Genomic DNA, 16667 nt, shown 5'->3' on the forward strand with positions numbered 1-16667 from the left:
CATCCTTGTTGTGTATATTAGTAGTTTCTTTTTATCTTTGAGTAGTATTCTGTTGAATGGACATACTACCTTTTGTTTAATTCACCTGTTGATGGATATTTGGATTACTCCTGGTATGGGCTATTAAGAATAGTGTGTCTATGAATGTTTTGTATGGACATATATTTTCATTTCTCTTGGAGTGGCTAAGTATCTTTTGGCTATGGCGAATGAAACTGCTATGAAAGTTTGTGTACAGATTCCTGTATGAAAATAAATCTTTATTTCTCTGGGATAAATGCCCAAGAGTGCAATTTCCAAGTCAAATGGTAAACCCATTTTTAGTTTTGAAAGGAACTACCAAAGTGTTTTCCAGAGTGTCTGTACCATTTTACATTCCCACTGGAACTGTATCAGTCCTCCAGCTTCTCTGCATCCTTGTCTGCATTTGGTATTAACACCGTTTATAGGCAGTCTGATATGGCTATATTGACCCAACTGACTTTTTAGATCCACGCCCCTCTGTCCATCCCCACTGCTAACGCATGCCACCCCCAATCTAGGACCATTTAACTAGTCTTCCTACTGGCCTCCCCACTTCTACCTTTGACCCACTATCTCTGGTCTCCAAGAGCAGTCATAGTAATCTTCCTAAAATCATAAATCTCCTATTTAAGGCACTCCAAAGCCCCAGCATGGCCCCAGGGCACTGCATGGCCTTGTCCTCACCCACCTCTCTGCCCTCATCTTGAACCCCTCCTTCCACATGCACACAGCTCCCCATGCTCTAGCCACCCCGTCAGCAACTGCTGTGAAGCGACAAGCTATGGTTCCACCTCGGGGTCTTTGCACATACTCAGTGTTCAGTCCTTCCCTGTCCCATCGTTGGGAGCCAGCTTAGGTGCCCCTTCAGCAGAGAGGCCTGCACCCTCTTATTCTACCCTCCTCATTCTTTCTTACAAGTCATTTTGTACATTTATTTGTTAGTGTGTCTCCCAAATGGGCTGTTTATTCCAAGTGTGCTAAGTCACTTCAGTCGTGTCCAACTCTTTGTGACCCCGTAGACTGTAACCTACCAGTCTACTCTGTCCATGGGATTCTCTAGGAAAGAATACTGTAGTGGGTTGCCATGCTCTTCTCCAGGGGATCTTCCTGACCCAGGGATCAAACCTGCATCTCTTACATCTCCTGCCCTGGCAGGTGGGTTCTTTACCTCTAACACCACAAATGCCTTTTATTCTAAGAGCAGTAGCCTGTTCCAACCAGTCAGTACTGTGTTGCTAGGGCTGAGTGGAGAGCAAGGATTGATTTCAAACAGGCAAGAGGGAACTTTTGGGGGTAACACAGCTGTTCTGAATTGTGGTGATAGTTGCACAACTCTATAAATTTACTAAAATCAATGAATTATACACTTACAATGATTGGATTTTATGTAAATCATGTTCCCAAGGCAGTGTATTGTCTGGAACACAGCAAGTACTCCCTGGATAAATGCCAAAGGAATGACCGATGAATATTTAATTGATTGGGAGGCTGACGTCTCTTTGGAGAAAATTAATTTTTGACTTGGAAGATGGTTTTAATGGACTTTTTGGGTCTGCACAGCTAAAACCCTATTGGAGGATGGAAGGATCCAGGCCCATGAGGAAGTCACCATACTGCCTGGGGATGTAGGGGTATGGGCTTTTGTTTGCTCCTGTTTTTCCTTGAGAGTCAGAATCTCTGCATAGACTGTTAGAGTGTTGATTCTGTTCTGTTTGCCTGTTTGTTTTTTGTAATTCTCTTATTGTAGGCACCCTCAGGAGTTTTGGCTGGAAAGTGAGAGGTCAGGTTGGGGGGAAAAGGTCCTCTGACCAGAGGCAGCATGGCTGTGTTCCACTAAAATGCTTTACAAAAGCAGGCGCTGGGCTGGATTTGGGCCCCTGGCTGTTGTTTGCAGACCCTTGTCTGAGAACCCTAATTACAACTCTCTTATCCCCCATTCTCACCCCTCACCCCCACAACTTGTATTTTAGTTCCCTAATGACCTGAATCCTGGAGAGGAAAGCTTGCTTGTTATTACACAGAGGGTGATGGCCCCTGCCGAACACGGACCCCACGGTGCCTCTTCATGCTTGGGTGTCAGAAAGGCTTGGATAGGGGAGGAATGAGGTTGCTTGGGAGACAGAGGAGGAGGCACTTGTTCCAGGATGGTCTGGGGGTGCCTCACCAGTAGGGCTGAAGTCTGATGGGGAGCAAAGGTCTGAGCCCAGGATCACCCAGTGGCTGGGCTCTGTGGGGCTTTCTCAGCCTCGTCAGCCCCCTGCCTACACCCAGGCACCATTACCTGGGCTGGAGAGACATCCCGGGAAGGGGACCACAGGCTCCTCCTCATCTTCCACTCGCTTCAACACCAGAGCAAAGAAAGCTGCGAACCCCAGCACCTAGAAAACACCCACCGTGAACCCCAAGCCTGTGTTGGAAACTCTGTCAATTCCTGGTCTGAGTTGGGTAGAATGGGAGATACATTGGTGTCCTGGGACAAGAGCCATGCTCTGGGGCAGCCAGGTGGGAACCAACCCATCCTCTGCAGAGAGGGCACATGGTCATAAAGTGTGTGTGCGCCTGGTCACCAACCAGGCCAAGACAGGCAAATCCTTGAACTCACCCTGCTTCTGGCATTCCCTGAGCCCTCCCACCCACTGCTCTCCTTTTGCTCAGCCTTTCTGTTACCTCTCAGCCTGGTGACTTACACCTCCCTAGCATATACACCTACCTCCTCCCTCCGTCTGGCCCTCCCTTTCTGTATGAAATAATTCTTCCCGTTACATTGTCTCTGCACCCACAGTATAGAAGCATAAGGCTCAAGACTCTGTTCTTAATATTCTCAGACTGGATTGGGGCAGGTGTCAGGAGCTGTTTGGGGTGGGGGTGGGGGGGTGGTGAGAAAGATTCTGCAACGCCTCATAGGTAGAAAGAGTCTCCATAAATGTTCCCTCATTTCTATAGCTTCCCCCTACCCCATGCCAGTATTCCTACCACCTGGCTTCTTCCAGGCCAGGTTCAGTGACTGACTGCTCACTTGCATACTTTTACATTTTCAGGAATAGGAGTGTATTTCCAGTTCATGGACACATTTAATGACTTGGTGTTTTTATTTTCTGAAGATAAAATTCTTGTAAGTTGCACATGCCACAATCAAAAGCATCCTAGCCCTGAGGAAACATATCATTCCTATTTTACATGTGACCTGGGGCAAGATTTTTTTGTGACCTTATCCTCTTTTGTTGTTGTTCTTCAGTCTCTAAATCTTGTCTGACTCTTTGTGACTCTGTGGACTGCAGCACACCAGGCTTCCCAGGCCTTCACCATCTCCCAGAGTTTGCTCAAACTCATGTCCACTTTACCTCAGGTTTTTCCATCTGTAAAGTGGAGGCGAGGACCCTCCCAAGGGTGACAGTACTAAGATGCCAGCATCTGGCCATGAGGGAGCATGGGTTATCCTGGTAATTACCTTCCTGCCCCAGGTCTACCCAGAAGTGGCCCTACAGCTGGGTTTGTTGAATGAAGAGATGAGGGAACTGCTGAAGCCTAAGGAGGGAGCAGGTGGCAGGAGGGAAAGCATGGACAGAGGGGAGGAGGAGATGAGGGTAGCCCCACAGAGGTCCTGACCTTCAGTGGCTGGGTGACAAACACGCTCTCCACGAAGGAGACAGCCATGGAGATGAGCCACTTGAGGGAGCTGGTCCGCCCGTAGTGCAAGCCGTAGAGCATGGTGAAGAAGGCTGCCACCCCACTTGTGACTACCACCAGGAGCCAGCCCACCAGGACACACCACCAGGGCAGGCCTCGAGGGAGCTTGCTTGCCTGCAAGGAACTGCAAGAGAGGGTGAATATAATCAGTGTGGCACCATTTGGGCTCAAGTTCAACTCCTACTCCACCTCCACCAGCTTCATGACTTGGTCAAGCTCCTTGACCTGTCAGACCCTCAGTTTTCTCTTTGTCCTATTCTGTATTCTGTCTGATATACATACACATACGGTATTGAGGTCACCTTTATTCAATGCTTACTAGACACAGGAGGGCCGAGAGGAGCTACTCCATGTTCAAGGTCAGGAGGAGCAGCAGTGAGGAGATACCCCTCGTCCAAAGTAAGGAGCAGTGGCTGCGCTTTGCTGGAGCAGCCATGAAGAGATACACCACATCCAAGGTAAGAGAAACCCAAGTAAGACGGTAGGTGTTGCGAGAGGGCAGACACACTGAAACCATAATCGCAGAAAACTAGTCAATCTAATCACACTAGGACCATAGCCTTGTCTAACTCAATGAAACTAAGCCATGCTGTGTGGGGCCACCCAAGACAGGTGAGTCATGGTGGAGAGGTCTGACAGAATGTGGTCCACTGGAATGGCAAACCTCTTCAGTATTCTTGCCTTGAGAACCCCATGAATAGTATGAAAAGGCAAAATGATAGGATACTGAAAGAGGAAATCCCCAGGTCAGTAGGTGCCCAATATGCTACTGGAGATCAGTGGAGAAATAACTCCAGAAAGAATGAAGGGATGGCGCCAAAGCAAAAACAATACCCAGCTGTGGATGTGACTGGTGAGAGAAGCAAGGTCCGATGCTGTAAAGAGCAATATTGCATAGGAACCTGGAATGTCAGGTCCATGAATCAAGGCAAATTGGAAGTGGTCAAACAGGAGATGGCAAGAGTGAATGTCGACATTCTAGGAATCAGCGAACTGAAACGGACTGGAATGGGTGAATTTAACTCAGTTGACCATTATATCTACACCTGTGGGCAGGAATCCCTTAGAAGAAATGGAGTAGCCACCATGGTCAACAAAAGAGTCTGAAATGCAGTACTTGGATGCAATCTCAAAAACAACAGAATCTACAAAAGGAAATATGAATAAAGTAACAAATTTTAAATGATAATAAATTGGTCTCTTGGAAAAAAAAAAAAACAACAGAATAATCTCTATTTGTTTCCAAGGCAAACCATTCAATATCACAGTAATCCAAATCTATGCCCCAACCAGTAATGCTGAAGAAGCTGAAGTTGAATTGTTCTATGAAGACCTACAAGACCTTTTAGAACTAACACCCAAAAAAGATGTCCTTTTCATTATAGGGGACTGGAATGCAAAAGTAAGAAGTCAAGAAACACCTGGAGTAACAGGCAAATTTGGCCTTGCAGTGAAGAATGAAGCAGGGCAAAGGCTAATAGAGTTTTGCCAAGAAACACACTGGTCATAGCAAACACCCTCTTCCAACAACACAAGAGAAGACTCTACACATGGACATCACCAGATGGTCAACACCACAATCAGATTGATTATATTCTTTGCAGCCAAAGATGGAGAAGCTCTATACAGTCAGCAAAAACAAGACCAGGAGCTGACTGTGGCTCAGATCATGAACTCCTTAAGGCCAAATGCAGACTTAAATTGAAGAAAGTAGGGAAAACCACTAGACCATTCAGGTATGACCTAAATCAAATCCCTTATGATTATACAGTGGAAGTGAGAAATAGATTTAAGGGACTAGATCTGAAAGATAGAGTACCTGATGAACTATGGGCGGAGGTTCGTGACATTGTACAGGAGACAGGGATCAAGACCATCCCCGTGGAAAAGAAATGCAAAAAAAGCAAAATGGCTGTCTGGGGAGGCCTTACAAATAGCTGTGAAAAGAAGAGAAGTGAAAAGCAAAGGAGAAAAGGAAAGATACAAGCCTCTGAATGCAGAGTTCCAAAGAATAACAAGGAGAGATAAGAAAGCCTTCCTCAGCAATCAATGCAAAGAAATAGAGGAAAACAACAGAATGGAAAAGACTAGAGATCTCTTCAAGAAAGTTAGAGATACCAAGGGAACATTTCATGCAAAGATGGGCTTGATAAAGGACAGAAACAGTATGGACCTAACAGAAGTGGAAGATATTAAAAAAAGGTGGCAAGAATACATAGAAGAACTGTACAAAAAAGATCTTCATGACCCAGATAATCAGGATGGTGTGATCACTCATCTAGAGGCAGACATCCTGGAATGTGAAGTCAAGTGGGCCTTAGAAAGCATCACTACGAACAAAGCTAGTGGAGGTGATGGAATTCCAGTTGAGCTATTTCAAATCCTGAAAGATGATGCTGTGAAAGTGCTGCACTGAATATGCCAGCAAATTTGGAAAACTCAGCAGTGACCACAGGACTGGAAAAGGTCAGTTTTCATTCCAATCCCAAAGAAAGACAATGCCAAAGAATGCTCAAACTACTGCACAATTGCATTCATCTCACATGCTAGTAAAGTAATGCTCTAAATTCTCCAAGCCAGGCTTCAGCAATATGTGAACCATGAACTTCCAGATGTTCAGGCTGGTTTTAGAAAAGGCAGAGGAACCACAGATCAAATTGCCAACATCCACTGGATCATCAAAAAAGCAAGACAGTTCTAGAAAAACAACTATTTCTGCTTTATTGACTATGCCAAAGCCTTTGACTGTGTGGATCACAATAAACTGTGGAAAATTCTTCAAGAGATGGGAATACCAGACCACCTGACCTACCTCTTGAGAAACCTATATGCAGGTCAGGAAGCAACAGTTAGAACTGGACATGGAACAACAGACTGGTTCCAAATAGGAAAAGGAGTACGTCAAGGCTGTATATGGTCACCCTGCTTATTTAACTTCTATGCAGAGTACATCATGAGGAACTCTGGACTGGAAGAAGCACAAGCTGGAATCAAGATTGCTGGGAGAAATATCAATAACCTCAGATATGCAGATGACCCCACTCTTACGGCAGAAAGTGAAGAGGAACTAAAAAGCCTCTTGATGAAAGTGAAAAAGGAGAGTGAAAAAGTTGGCTTAAAACTCAACATTCAGAAAATGAAGATCATGGCATCTGGTCCCATCATAGGAAATAGATGGGGAACAGTGGAAACAGTATCAGACTTTATTTTGGGGGGCTCCAAAATCACTGCAGATGGTGATTGCAGCCATGAAATTAAAAGACGCTTACTCCTTGGAAGGAAAGTTATGACCAACCTAGATAGCATATTCAAAAGCAGAGACATTATTTTGCCAATAAAGGTCCATCTAGTCAAGGCTATGGTTTTTCCAGTGGTCATGTATGGATGTGAGAGTTGGACTGTAAAGAAAGCTGAGCGCCGAAGAATTGATGCTTTTGAACTGTGGTGTTGGAGAAGACTCTTGAGAGTGCCTTGGACTGCAAGGAGATCCAACCAGTCCATTGTGAAGGAGATCAGCCCTGGGATTTCTTTGGAAGGAATGATGCTAAAGTTGAAACTCCAGTACTTTGGCCACCTCATGCGAAGAGTTGACTCATAGGAAAAGACTGATGCTGGGAGGGATTGGGGGCAGGAGGAGAAGGGGACGACAGAGGATGAGATGGCTGGATGGCATCACTGACTCAATGGACGTGAATTTGAGTGAACTCCAGGAGTTGGTGATGGACAGAGAGGCCTGGCGTGCTGCAATTCATGGGATCGCAAAGAGTCAGACACGACTGAGCGACTGAATTAACTGAGGAGTGAGTCCCCATACAGACTGCGTTATACAGATGGCAAGCCTAGAAGGCTAGTACTATATAATTGTTTTTATTATGAAAATTCCCCATTATACAAAAATCAGTGAGTAGACTGAACCCCCATCAACTACTTTCAACAATCATCACCTTGTCAAACTTATTGCATCTATTTCCACATGCATTTTTCCCCTTGGAATATTTAAAAATAAATTCCATACATAATATAAAATTATCACCAATTATTTTAGAATACATCTCAAAATGGTCATTTTCTCACTCAGTTATGGTTCTATTCTTGGGAAAGAAAAAGAAAATTTCCTTCTACCCTTTCTAGATTCTTCTGGCTGGTTTAAATTAAGTTGGCATGAGACAGATTAACAGAAGAAAAAGCAAATTTAATTACATATATATGGGGCTTCAGAAGAATTTAAGGCCCAAGGACAAGTTAGGCAATTGAAGGTTCTGTGGCATCTGAGAAGTGGGTTGAAATTTGGGACCTTGAAAAGGGGATGAAGGCAGTTCACCTGGAGATGAAAGCAAATGTTTAGTAAACAAATGCTTACTATGCCAGGTCAAGGGGACTGTGGCGAGGACTCTGTCTCCAGGCCCTTCCACACCTAGCCCATATTCTTTGTAGATGTCCTGGGTGATACTGCTCTTTATGGGCCAGGCCCTTTTAAATTCTTTTTAGGTTTGGACCAAGAAATAGGTGTTATCATTCCCTATTATAGATGGGGAAAATGTGGCTCAGAGAGGTTGAGGGGCTTGTCCAAGAGTGCAGCCTCGAAGCACCCATGTGGAAATGGTTATAAACTGTAAAATGCTGTACAAAGGGCTCCAACAGTGATCTGATAAAATCACGCTGTTGAATGCCCTCTTCCCTGAATTTGTGCACGTCCTGAGTCGCTGCTTCCTGGAGAGATCTGGATGAATAACCTTCTGATGTTGCCCAGGATGCTCTCCCGGCAGGCCCCTAGGCTGGGAGCACCCAGGGGAGTGGATTACCTGGAGTGTGCTGGGGGCAGGGTTCCAGCCTGTGCCACCAGACAGCCCTTCAGGGTCTGTAGCTGCCCTAGTGCCCTGGTGTGGCTCTGACCCTGGGAGGAGCCCTGGGGCTCCAGCAGCAGCAGCTCTTGCTCCAGGTGCTCCAGCTGAAGATAGAGACACTGCCAGAAGGCACTGTTCTTCCAGGCATCACTTGGGTCCATCTTGGGCCTGGAGCGTTGCATGTTTTCTGGAGGACAAGGGAGAGAAAGAGCATCAGCTGGTGCTGAATGACAGAGTAGACTGCCTGCAATAGAAAAAGGGGTGTTGGTGATGATTTTCTTATATTGAGTACTTACCATATGCCAAGACATGGGAAACCTGAGATTCAGAAAGATGGAGTACTCAGCCCACATGGTAAGTTAGGATTTGAATGTACTTTTTCTTGCCCGAAAATCCCATGGACAGAAGACCCTGCCAGGCTACAGTCCATGGGTCCACAAAGAATCAGACATGACTGAGCAACTGAGCATACACACACTTCTAGTCTTTTATCAAGGGCATTTTCAAAATTTCCTTACACATAGAAGAGATGAGAATAATATACGTATTGCCCTCCCACAGCATATACCCACATTTTGGCAGTCTTTTCTCTGCCCTGCAATGCTTTTTTCGTTTGTTTGTTTGTTTTTCTGGAGTATATAAAAAGCAAATCCTAGACACAGAGTTCTCTCATCTGCAAATATTTTAATACATACAAGATTTTAATTTGAAGCCAAGTTTGCCTGTTGCCAAAGATGGTATAAGTCTTGATCTTTTGTTTTTAGTTTTTTTATTATGAAAAATTCTAAATTAGAAAAGAGAATGAGATGAACCTGTACCCATTGCTCAAAATTATCTCCTCATGGCCAGTCGTATCTCATCTAAATTCCAAGCCCCATGTCCTGACACTAAATATTCTCCTGTATCAGGAAAAGGCTCCTTTTAAAAACAAAACCAGTGTCATTATCAATTTTTAAAACAATAATAATTCCTTAACAAAATGAAACAGCCAGTGAAAAAGTTTGCCCTGATTACTTCTGAATGTTTTTCTGCAGTTCTTTTCTTCAAATTTCAGTTTCCTAAAAATTTTTTAAAAAAGCAAAGGTGTTTTATGTCTTAAATTACAGAGGTAAAACATATTCATGCAAGAAAAACACACTTTTGACCCTTTCCACTGTTTCCCCATACCTTCTAAGGGAAGCTTGGCCTCTCCAGGTAGAGTATGGCCTGGGTCCCTGGACCCTGTGATGGGAGACCGACACCCATGGGGCTTTCTCCTGGGCAAGAAGGGCCCAGGTCTGGACCAGAGTTCATTTTCATAAAGGGTGCATGAAACTGGATATAGAAGATGGCACAATGGAGCACCCTGGCTCCGGGACCCCTCTCCAGTCACGAGTGAGAAGTGACTGAGAAAATAAGTGATGTGGAGAAAGTAGAGGCTCCTTTACCAGCTGTGGATAAAGGAATGGCGACACAGACCCTGCCTCCCTTGACTCAACTCAGGCCTCCTACCGCCCCCTCCTTCCTGGGCCTCCCTCACTGACGCCACAGCTGGTTTCCAGCATCAACAGCCTTGGTGTTGCAAGCATTCTGGCAGTGTTTTCGGAAGATCCCATCACTCCCAATGATAATCACTTACTGAATTCCTGTTCTGTGTCAGTCTCGGGTCTAAGCAGTTCACATGTCCAATAATCTCACTGATTCCTCAGAACCAGCCAAGGAGAGGGCTGGATCAATGCTTCCATTTTACAGGGGAGGAAATGGTTTTCTCAGGGAGGTTGACCAACTGTCCAAAGCTGCACAGCTGCTCTTGCATGTGGGAGAGCCCCAGGTCTGACCAACTCCAGAGTCCTTGTTCTAAGGCCCATGCTGTGAATGCCTATGCCCCCAAACCCCAAAGACCCCCAAACAGGACCAAGTGTCCAGTGCGGGCATCAGCAGAGCTCCTGCTGTGATGACCTTCATGGGCAGCCCAAGCCCAGCTCTCTGGGGCTAATCCTCCAGCGTGGCTGGAACACAGAGGTCAAAATGGGGCTGACCATGGGGTCAGCATGGGCCTGGCCAGGTGGGCTTCGAGTGCTCCATTAAAGAACTGGGACCTTGTCTTGTGGGCAGTGGCTCTCAACATTCAGTCCACATAACAGTCACCAAAGTGATTGGTTAAAAATGCAGATTCCTGGCCTCACTCCAGAAAATTTAATTCACTGTATCAGAAGTGGGCCAAAGAGTTATGAATTCAAACTCCCCAATCTATAGTGCCCATTTTTGTATTTTAAACAAGGTTAAGACAGTGATCAGTCTTGTGTTAAAAATGGCAGCATACTTAAGCCACACCACCCAATATGGCAGCCACTTGCCATGTGTGATTATTTAAATTAAAATAAAACTAATTCAGTTCCCTAGTCACACTGGCCGTGTTTCAAGTGTGCCAATAGCTACTTGTGACCAGTGGCTGCCATATTGGTCAATAGAGACATAGACCATTTCTGTCACTGTGAGAAGTTCTATTGGACAACTGGTCTAAGCACTGGAGACAGTGATCTACGTGGAAAGGGGCAAGAGGAGAGTCAGACTAGTTCAGACCAGAATAATGTGCAGTACACATGTACAGCTCTCCATGTAATTCATGATTTGGCAACAAGCAATGTGAAAGCCATGCCCGTGGGGCAACCCAAGATGGGCGGTTCATGGTGGAGAGATCTGACAGAATGTGGTCCACTGGAGAAGGGAATGGCAAACCAGTATTCTTGCCTTGAGAACTCCATGAACAGTATGAAAAGGCAAAATGATAGGATACTGAAAGAGGAACTCCCCAGGTCAGTAGGTGCCCAATATGCTACTGAAGATCAGTGGAGAAATAACTTCAGAAAGAATGAAGGGATGGAGCCAAAGCAAAAACAATACCCAGCTGTGGATGTGACTGGTGATAGAAGCAAGGTCCGATGCTGTAAAGAGCAATATTGCATAGGAACCTGGAATGTCAGGTCCATGAATCAAGGCAAATTGGAAGTGGTCAAACGAGATGGCAAGAGTGAATGTCGACATTCTAGGAATCAGCGAACTAAAATGGACTGGAATGTGTGAATTTAACTCAGATGACCATTATATCTACTACTGCGGGCAGGAATCCCTCAGAAGAAATGGAGTGGCCATCATGGTCAACAAAAGAGTCCGAAATGCAGTACTTGGATGCAATCTCAAAAACAGCAGAATGATCTCTGTTCATTTCCAAGGCAAACCATTCAATGTCACAGTAATCCAAGTCTACGCCCCAACCAGTAATGCTGAAGAAGCTGAAGTTGAATTGTTCTATGAAGACCTACAAGACCTTTTAGAACTAACACCCAAAAAAGATGTCCTTTTCATTATAGGGGACTGGAATGCAAAAGTAGGAAGTCAAAAAACACCTGGAGTAACAGGCAAATTTGGCCTTGGAATACAGAATGAAGCAGGGCAAAGACTAATAGAATTTTGCCAAGAAAATGCACTGATCATAACAAACACCCTCTTCCAACAACACAAGAGAAGACTCTACACATGGACATCACCAGATGGTCAACACCACAATCAGATTGATTATATTCTTTGCAGCCAAAGATGGAGAAGCTCTATACAGTCAGCAAAAACAAGACCAGGAGCTGACTGTGGCTCAGATCATGAACTCCTTAAGGCCAAATGCAGACTTAAATTGAAGAAAGTAGGGAAAACCACTAGACCATTCAGGTATGACCTAAATCAAATCCCTTATGATTATACAGTGGAAGTGAGAAATAGATTTAAGGGACTAGATCTGAAAGATAGAGTACCTGATGAACTATGGACAGAGGTTCGTGACATTGTACAGGAGACAGGGATCAAGACCATCCCCGTGGAAAAGAAATGCAAAAAAGCAAAATGGCTGTCTGGGGAGGCCTTACAAATAGCTGTGAAAAGAAGAGAAGTGAAAAGCAAAGGAGAAAAGGAAAGATACAAGCCTCTGAATGCAGAGTTCCAAAGAATAGCAAGAAGAGATAAGAAAGCCTTCCTCAGCAATCAATGCAAAGAAATAGAGGAAAACAACAGAATGGGAAAGACTAGAGATCTCTTCAAGAAAATTAGAGATACCAAGGGAACATTTCATGCAAAGATGGGCTCAATAAAGGACAGAAATGGTATGGACCTAACAGAAGCAGAATATATTAAGAAGAGATGGCAAGAATACACAGAACAACTGTACAAAAAAGATCTTCACGACCCAGATAATCACGATGGTGTGATCACTGACCTAGAGCCAGACATCCTGGAATGTGAAGTCAAGTGGGCCTTAGAAAGCATCACTACGAACAAAGCTAGTGGAGGTGATGGAATTCCAGTTGAGCTATTTCAAATCCTGAAAGATGATGCTGTGAAAGTGCTGCACTGAATATGCCAGCAAATTTGGAAAACTCAGCAGTGACCACAGGACTGGAAAAGATCAGTTTTCATTCCAATCCCAAAGAAAGGCAATACCAAAGAATGCTCAAACTACTGCACAATTGCATTCATCTCACATGCTAGTAAAGTAATGCTCTAAATTCTCCAAGCCAGGCTTCAGCAATATGTGAACAGTGAACTTCCTGATGTTCAAGCTGGTTTTAGAAAAGGCAGAGGAACCAGAGATCAAATTGCCAACATCCACTGGATCATGGAAAAAGCAAGAGAGTTCCAGAAAAACATCTATTTCTGCTTTATTGACTATGCCAAAGCCTTTGACTGTGTGGATCACAATAAACTGTGGAAAATTCCTCAAGAGATGGGAATACCAGACCACCTGATCTGCCTCTTGAGAAACCTATATGCAAGTCAGGAAGCAACAGTTAGAACTGGACATGGATCAACAGACTGGTTCCAAATAGGAAAAGGAGTACGTCAAGGCTGTATATTGTCACCCTGCTTATTTAACTTCTATGCAGAGTACATCATGAGAAACGCTGGACTGGAAGAAACACAAGCTGGAATCAAGATTGCCGGGAGAAATATCAATAACCTCAGATATGCAGATGACCCCACCCTTATGGCAGAAAGTGAAGAGGAACTAAAAAGCCTCTTGATGAAAGTGAAACAGGAGAGTGAAAAAGTTGGCTTAAAATTCAACATTCAGAAAATGAAGATCATGGCATCCGATCCCATCACTTCATGGGAAATAGATGGGGAAACAGTGGAAACAGTGTCAGACTTTACTTTTTTGGGCTCCAAAATCACTGCAGATGGTGATTGCAGCCATGAAATTAAAAGACGCTTACTCCTTGGAAGGAAAGTTATGACCAACCTAGATAGCATATTCAAAAGCAGAGACATTATTTTGCCAACAAAGGTCCGTCTAGTCAAGGCTATGGTTTTTTCTGTGGTCATGTATGGATGTGAGAGTTGGACTATGAAGAAAGCCGAGCGCCGAAGAATTGATGCTTTTGAACTGTGGTATTGGAGAAGACTCTTGAGAGTGCCTTGGACTGCAAGGAGATCCAACGAGTCCATTCTGAAGGAGATCAGTCCTGGGATTTCTTTGGAAGGAATGATGCTAAAGCTGAAACTCCAGTACTTTGGCCACCTCATGCGAAGAGTTGACTCATTGGAAAAGACTCTGATGCTGGGAGGGATTGGGGGCAGGAGGAGAAGGGGACGACAGAGGATGAGATGGCTGGATGGCATCACTGACTCGATGGACGTGAGTTGCGTGAACTCCGGGAATTGGTGATGGACAGGGAGGCCTGGCGTGCTGCGATTCATGGGGTCGCAAAGAGTCGGACACAACTGAGCGACTGAACTGAACTGAATTGAATGTGAAAGTGGTGCAGGAGATACTTAAGAGCTAAAGAGCACGTGGCTGGAGACCCTATTGTGGGCTGAGTGGTTGAATTGCTGCTCAGAGGAAAGGACACATCAGCCAAGAATACAAGCTCAGTAGGCATTAGCCAAGCGAAGAGAGGAGAGAGAACATTAAAGGTCAGAAGACTAACAATGTGTACAGGCCTTCATGGGAAGGCACCTTGGAATTATGTGGAGACCAGGATACCTGCAGTACAGAGAGGGAGGCTATGGTGAGTGGTTGGAGTGCAGGCTGGTGAGGGAGACCCTGGGAGGACTTCTTGACCCCCTAGTGATACAGACACAGCCCTCAGTCCTGCATCCACCTGGCTCCAACATGTCCCCTCTAAGCAGAGAAATATCAAGACTCACCTTTTACTTGTACTGATCCAAGAGTGAGTGTTAAAGGGGCCCCTGTCTGGCTGACTTCCTCCAAGAAGACCTGCCCTGCTTTGGTCTGTTGACAGATGACATCTTCCATCAAGGCCAGCAGCTGGTTGATGTTCATTGAGTTCGTGGAGTCCCAGCCCAAGAGAGGGGGTGGCACCTTCAGAGCTTTGAACAGGGAGCTGACAAGTCTCCACAAATCCTGCAAGTCACCCAGTGGGAACAGGATGTGAGCAGAGTACTCAAGAGCACTCACCCTGGGGCTGGACAGTCTGGGTCTGATCCCAGGTCTGCCTACTGAGACATGACCTTGGATCACCTTGAGCTTCTGTTTTGTCCTGCATAAAATCTCTATTCTAGGATTTCAACTGACACATTTCAGGCTATATTCCTCAAAGTGTGGCACATAGTAGGTGCTCAATAAATGTGTAACAAATGCATGAATACAGAGGGAATCCTTTTGGGGTACTTCCAGCCTGTGATCTGTAGTGAAAGTATAATATTTTGTACAGAATAGATACCCAAAAAAGGCATCTGTGCATGTGTGAATGTATATTGTAGGTCTGTGCTTGCACATGTGTACATGTGTGTAAACACACGTACACACGTGTGTACATGTGTGTGGAGATGTGCGTATGTTGTTTGCATATATGTATGTGTTGTAGATGTGTGGTGTGTGTTCATGTGTACATGTGGCATGTGTGTAAGCATTCATGTGGGTATGTGTGTGCATGTGTACATGTGTGCACTGTGCAAATGTACATTGTGTACATCTATACATGTTTTTGGGTGTATCCATGGTTTGTGTCAATGTGTGTACATGTGGCATGTGTGTATGCATGCATGTGTACGTGTCGTGTACACATTTTTGCACATATGTGTATGTGCGTGTGTGTGCAGTTGATGAATCTTGGTAACCGATGCTGTCAAACAACATGGACTGCAGGCCTCAAACCCCAGTCCCCACCCCAACTTATTCCCAGGCTAGAAGTCCCCCTATGCTGCCAGGGTTGAGACCTGCCTTGGTCACTGCTTCAGGCGTCAGAAGGCCATCCTCCATGGGCTGTGGTGAGGGTGCCAGGCTGAGGCGCCTCCCATCCCATTTCCCAGCGTTCTGCTCCTTAGCCACCCAAGGACGGGTATTCCGAAAGATCTGAACGATCAGGAGGTTGATGGGGAACATGAGGAGTGAGCTCTCCAGCCCAATCATCACTTCCTGCCAAGTGAACTCGATTTGACCTGGGGCAGATGGAGGGCAGGGGTCAAGTAGAGTCCCCTCCACCCTTCCCAGAATGTGGCTGTGCAGCAAGGGTTAACCTTGCCTGAAGAGAGGTCTGCCCCTTGAATGGCACCAAGGCTGGGGCGGCAGGGAGTGGCAGGTGGTGACCACTGAGCCCTTGGGATGTCCTGCCTGATGGGTGTGCCTTTGTTTACCTGGTTTCTTGGGTCATCTGGTATACTCTGTGCTAACAATGTGATTTATGGTGGGGGCCTTGGTTGCCCTGTATCACCTCAACATCTAGAGGAGCTGGAGTCTTAGGTCAGTCATCCAGGGTCAGCCATGTCTATGTTAGCATGCCCCAATAAAAACTAGACACTAAGGCTCAAGAGAGGATCCATGGTTGGCATTACTCTGCGCATGTGATCACATGTCATTGTCTGAAGGAATGAGTGCCATCCAGACTCCATTGGAAGCTCAGTGCCTAGTCTCCCATGGATCCTGCCCCACATGCCTCTTCCTTTTTCTGATTTTGATCTGTATCCTTTCTCTAATAATTATGAGTATAATGGCATGTCTGACTTCTGAGTCCTTCTAATGAGTTATTGAACTTCAGAGTAGTCTTGGGGCCTCTGGAATTGCATGGCATTTCTGGACAGTGACAGCTCATGTCTACTGCCAGTAGCCCTGATCTCCATGCCTGG

General features: G+C 45.3%; 1 protein-coding gene and 1 long non-coding RNA gene across 3 annotated transcripts in view; one reads left to right on the forward strand and one right to left on the reverse strand.

The window, feature by feature from the left end:
- Positions 1-15165, forward strand: part of LOC129632447 (uncharacterized) — a 36670-nt gene extending 21505 nt beyond the window's left edge. Inside the window, exons 3-4 of the long non-coding RNA XR_008704528.1 lie at positions 4034-4169; positions 14825-15165. This is a non-coding gene — a long non-coding RNA (uncharacterized LOC129632447). The remainder of the gene's footprint in view (positions 1-4033; positions 4170-14824) is intronic.
- Positions 1-16667, reverse strand: part of LOC129632443 (polycystic kidney disease protein 1-like 2) — a 105239-nt gene that overhangs the window by 16183 nt on the left and 72389 nt on the right. For both annotated transcript variants that reach the window (XM_055554070.1, XM_055554069.1), the window contains exons 29-33: positions 15766-15983; positions 14730-14946; positions 8514-8742; positions 3631-3835; positions 2306-2402 (exon numbers count right to left, since the gene is read on the reverse strand). In XM_055554070.1, coding sequence (XP_055410045.1) covers positions 2306-2402; positions 3631-3835; positions 8514-8742; positions 14730-14946; positions 15766-15983 — 966 coding nt within the window. The remainder of the gene's footprint in view (positions 1-2305; positions 2403-3630; positions 3836-8513; positions 8743-14729; positions 14947-15765; positions 15984-16667) is intronic.

The sequence above is a fragment of the Bubalus kerabau genome, chromosome 17, assembly GCF_029407905.1.
Source record: "Bubalus kerabau isolate K-KA32 ecotype Philippines breed swamp buffalo chromosome 17, PCC_UOA_SB_1v2, whole genome shotgun sequence".
Lineage (NCBI taxonomy): Eukaryota > Metazoa > Chordata > Mammalia > Artiodactyla > Bovidae > Bubalus > Bubalus kerabau.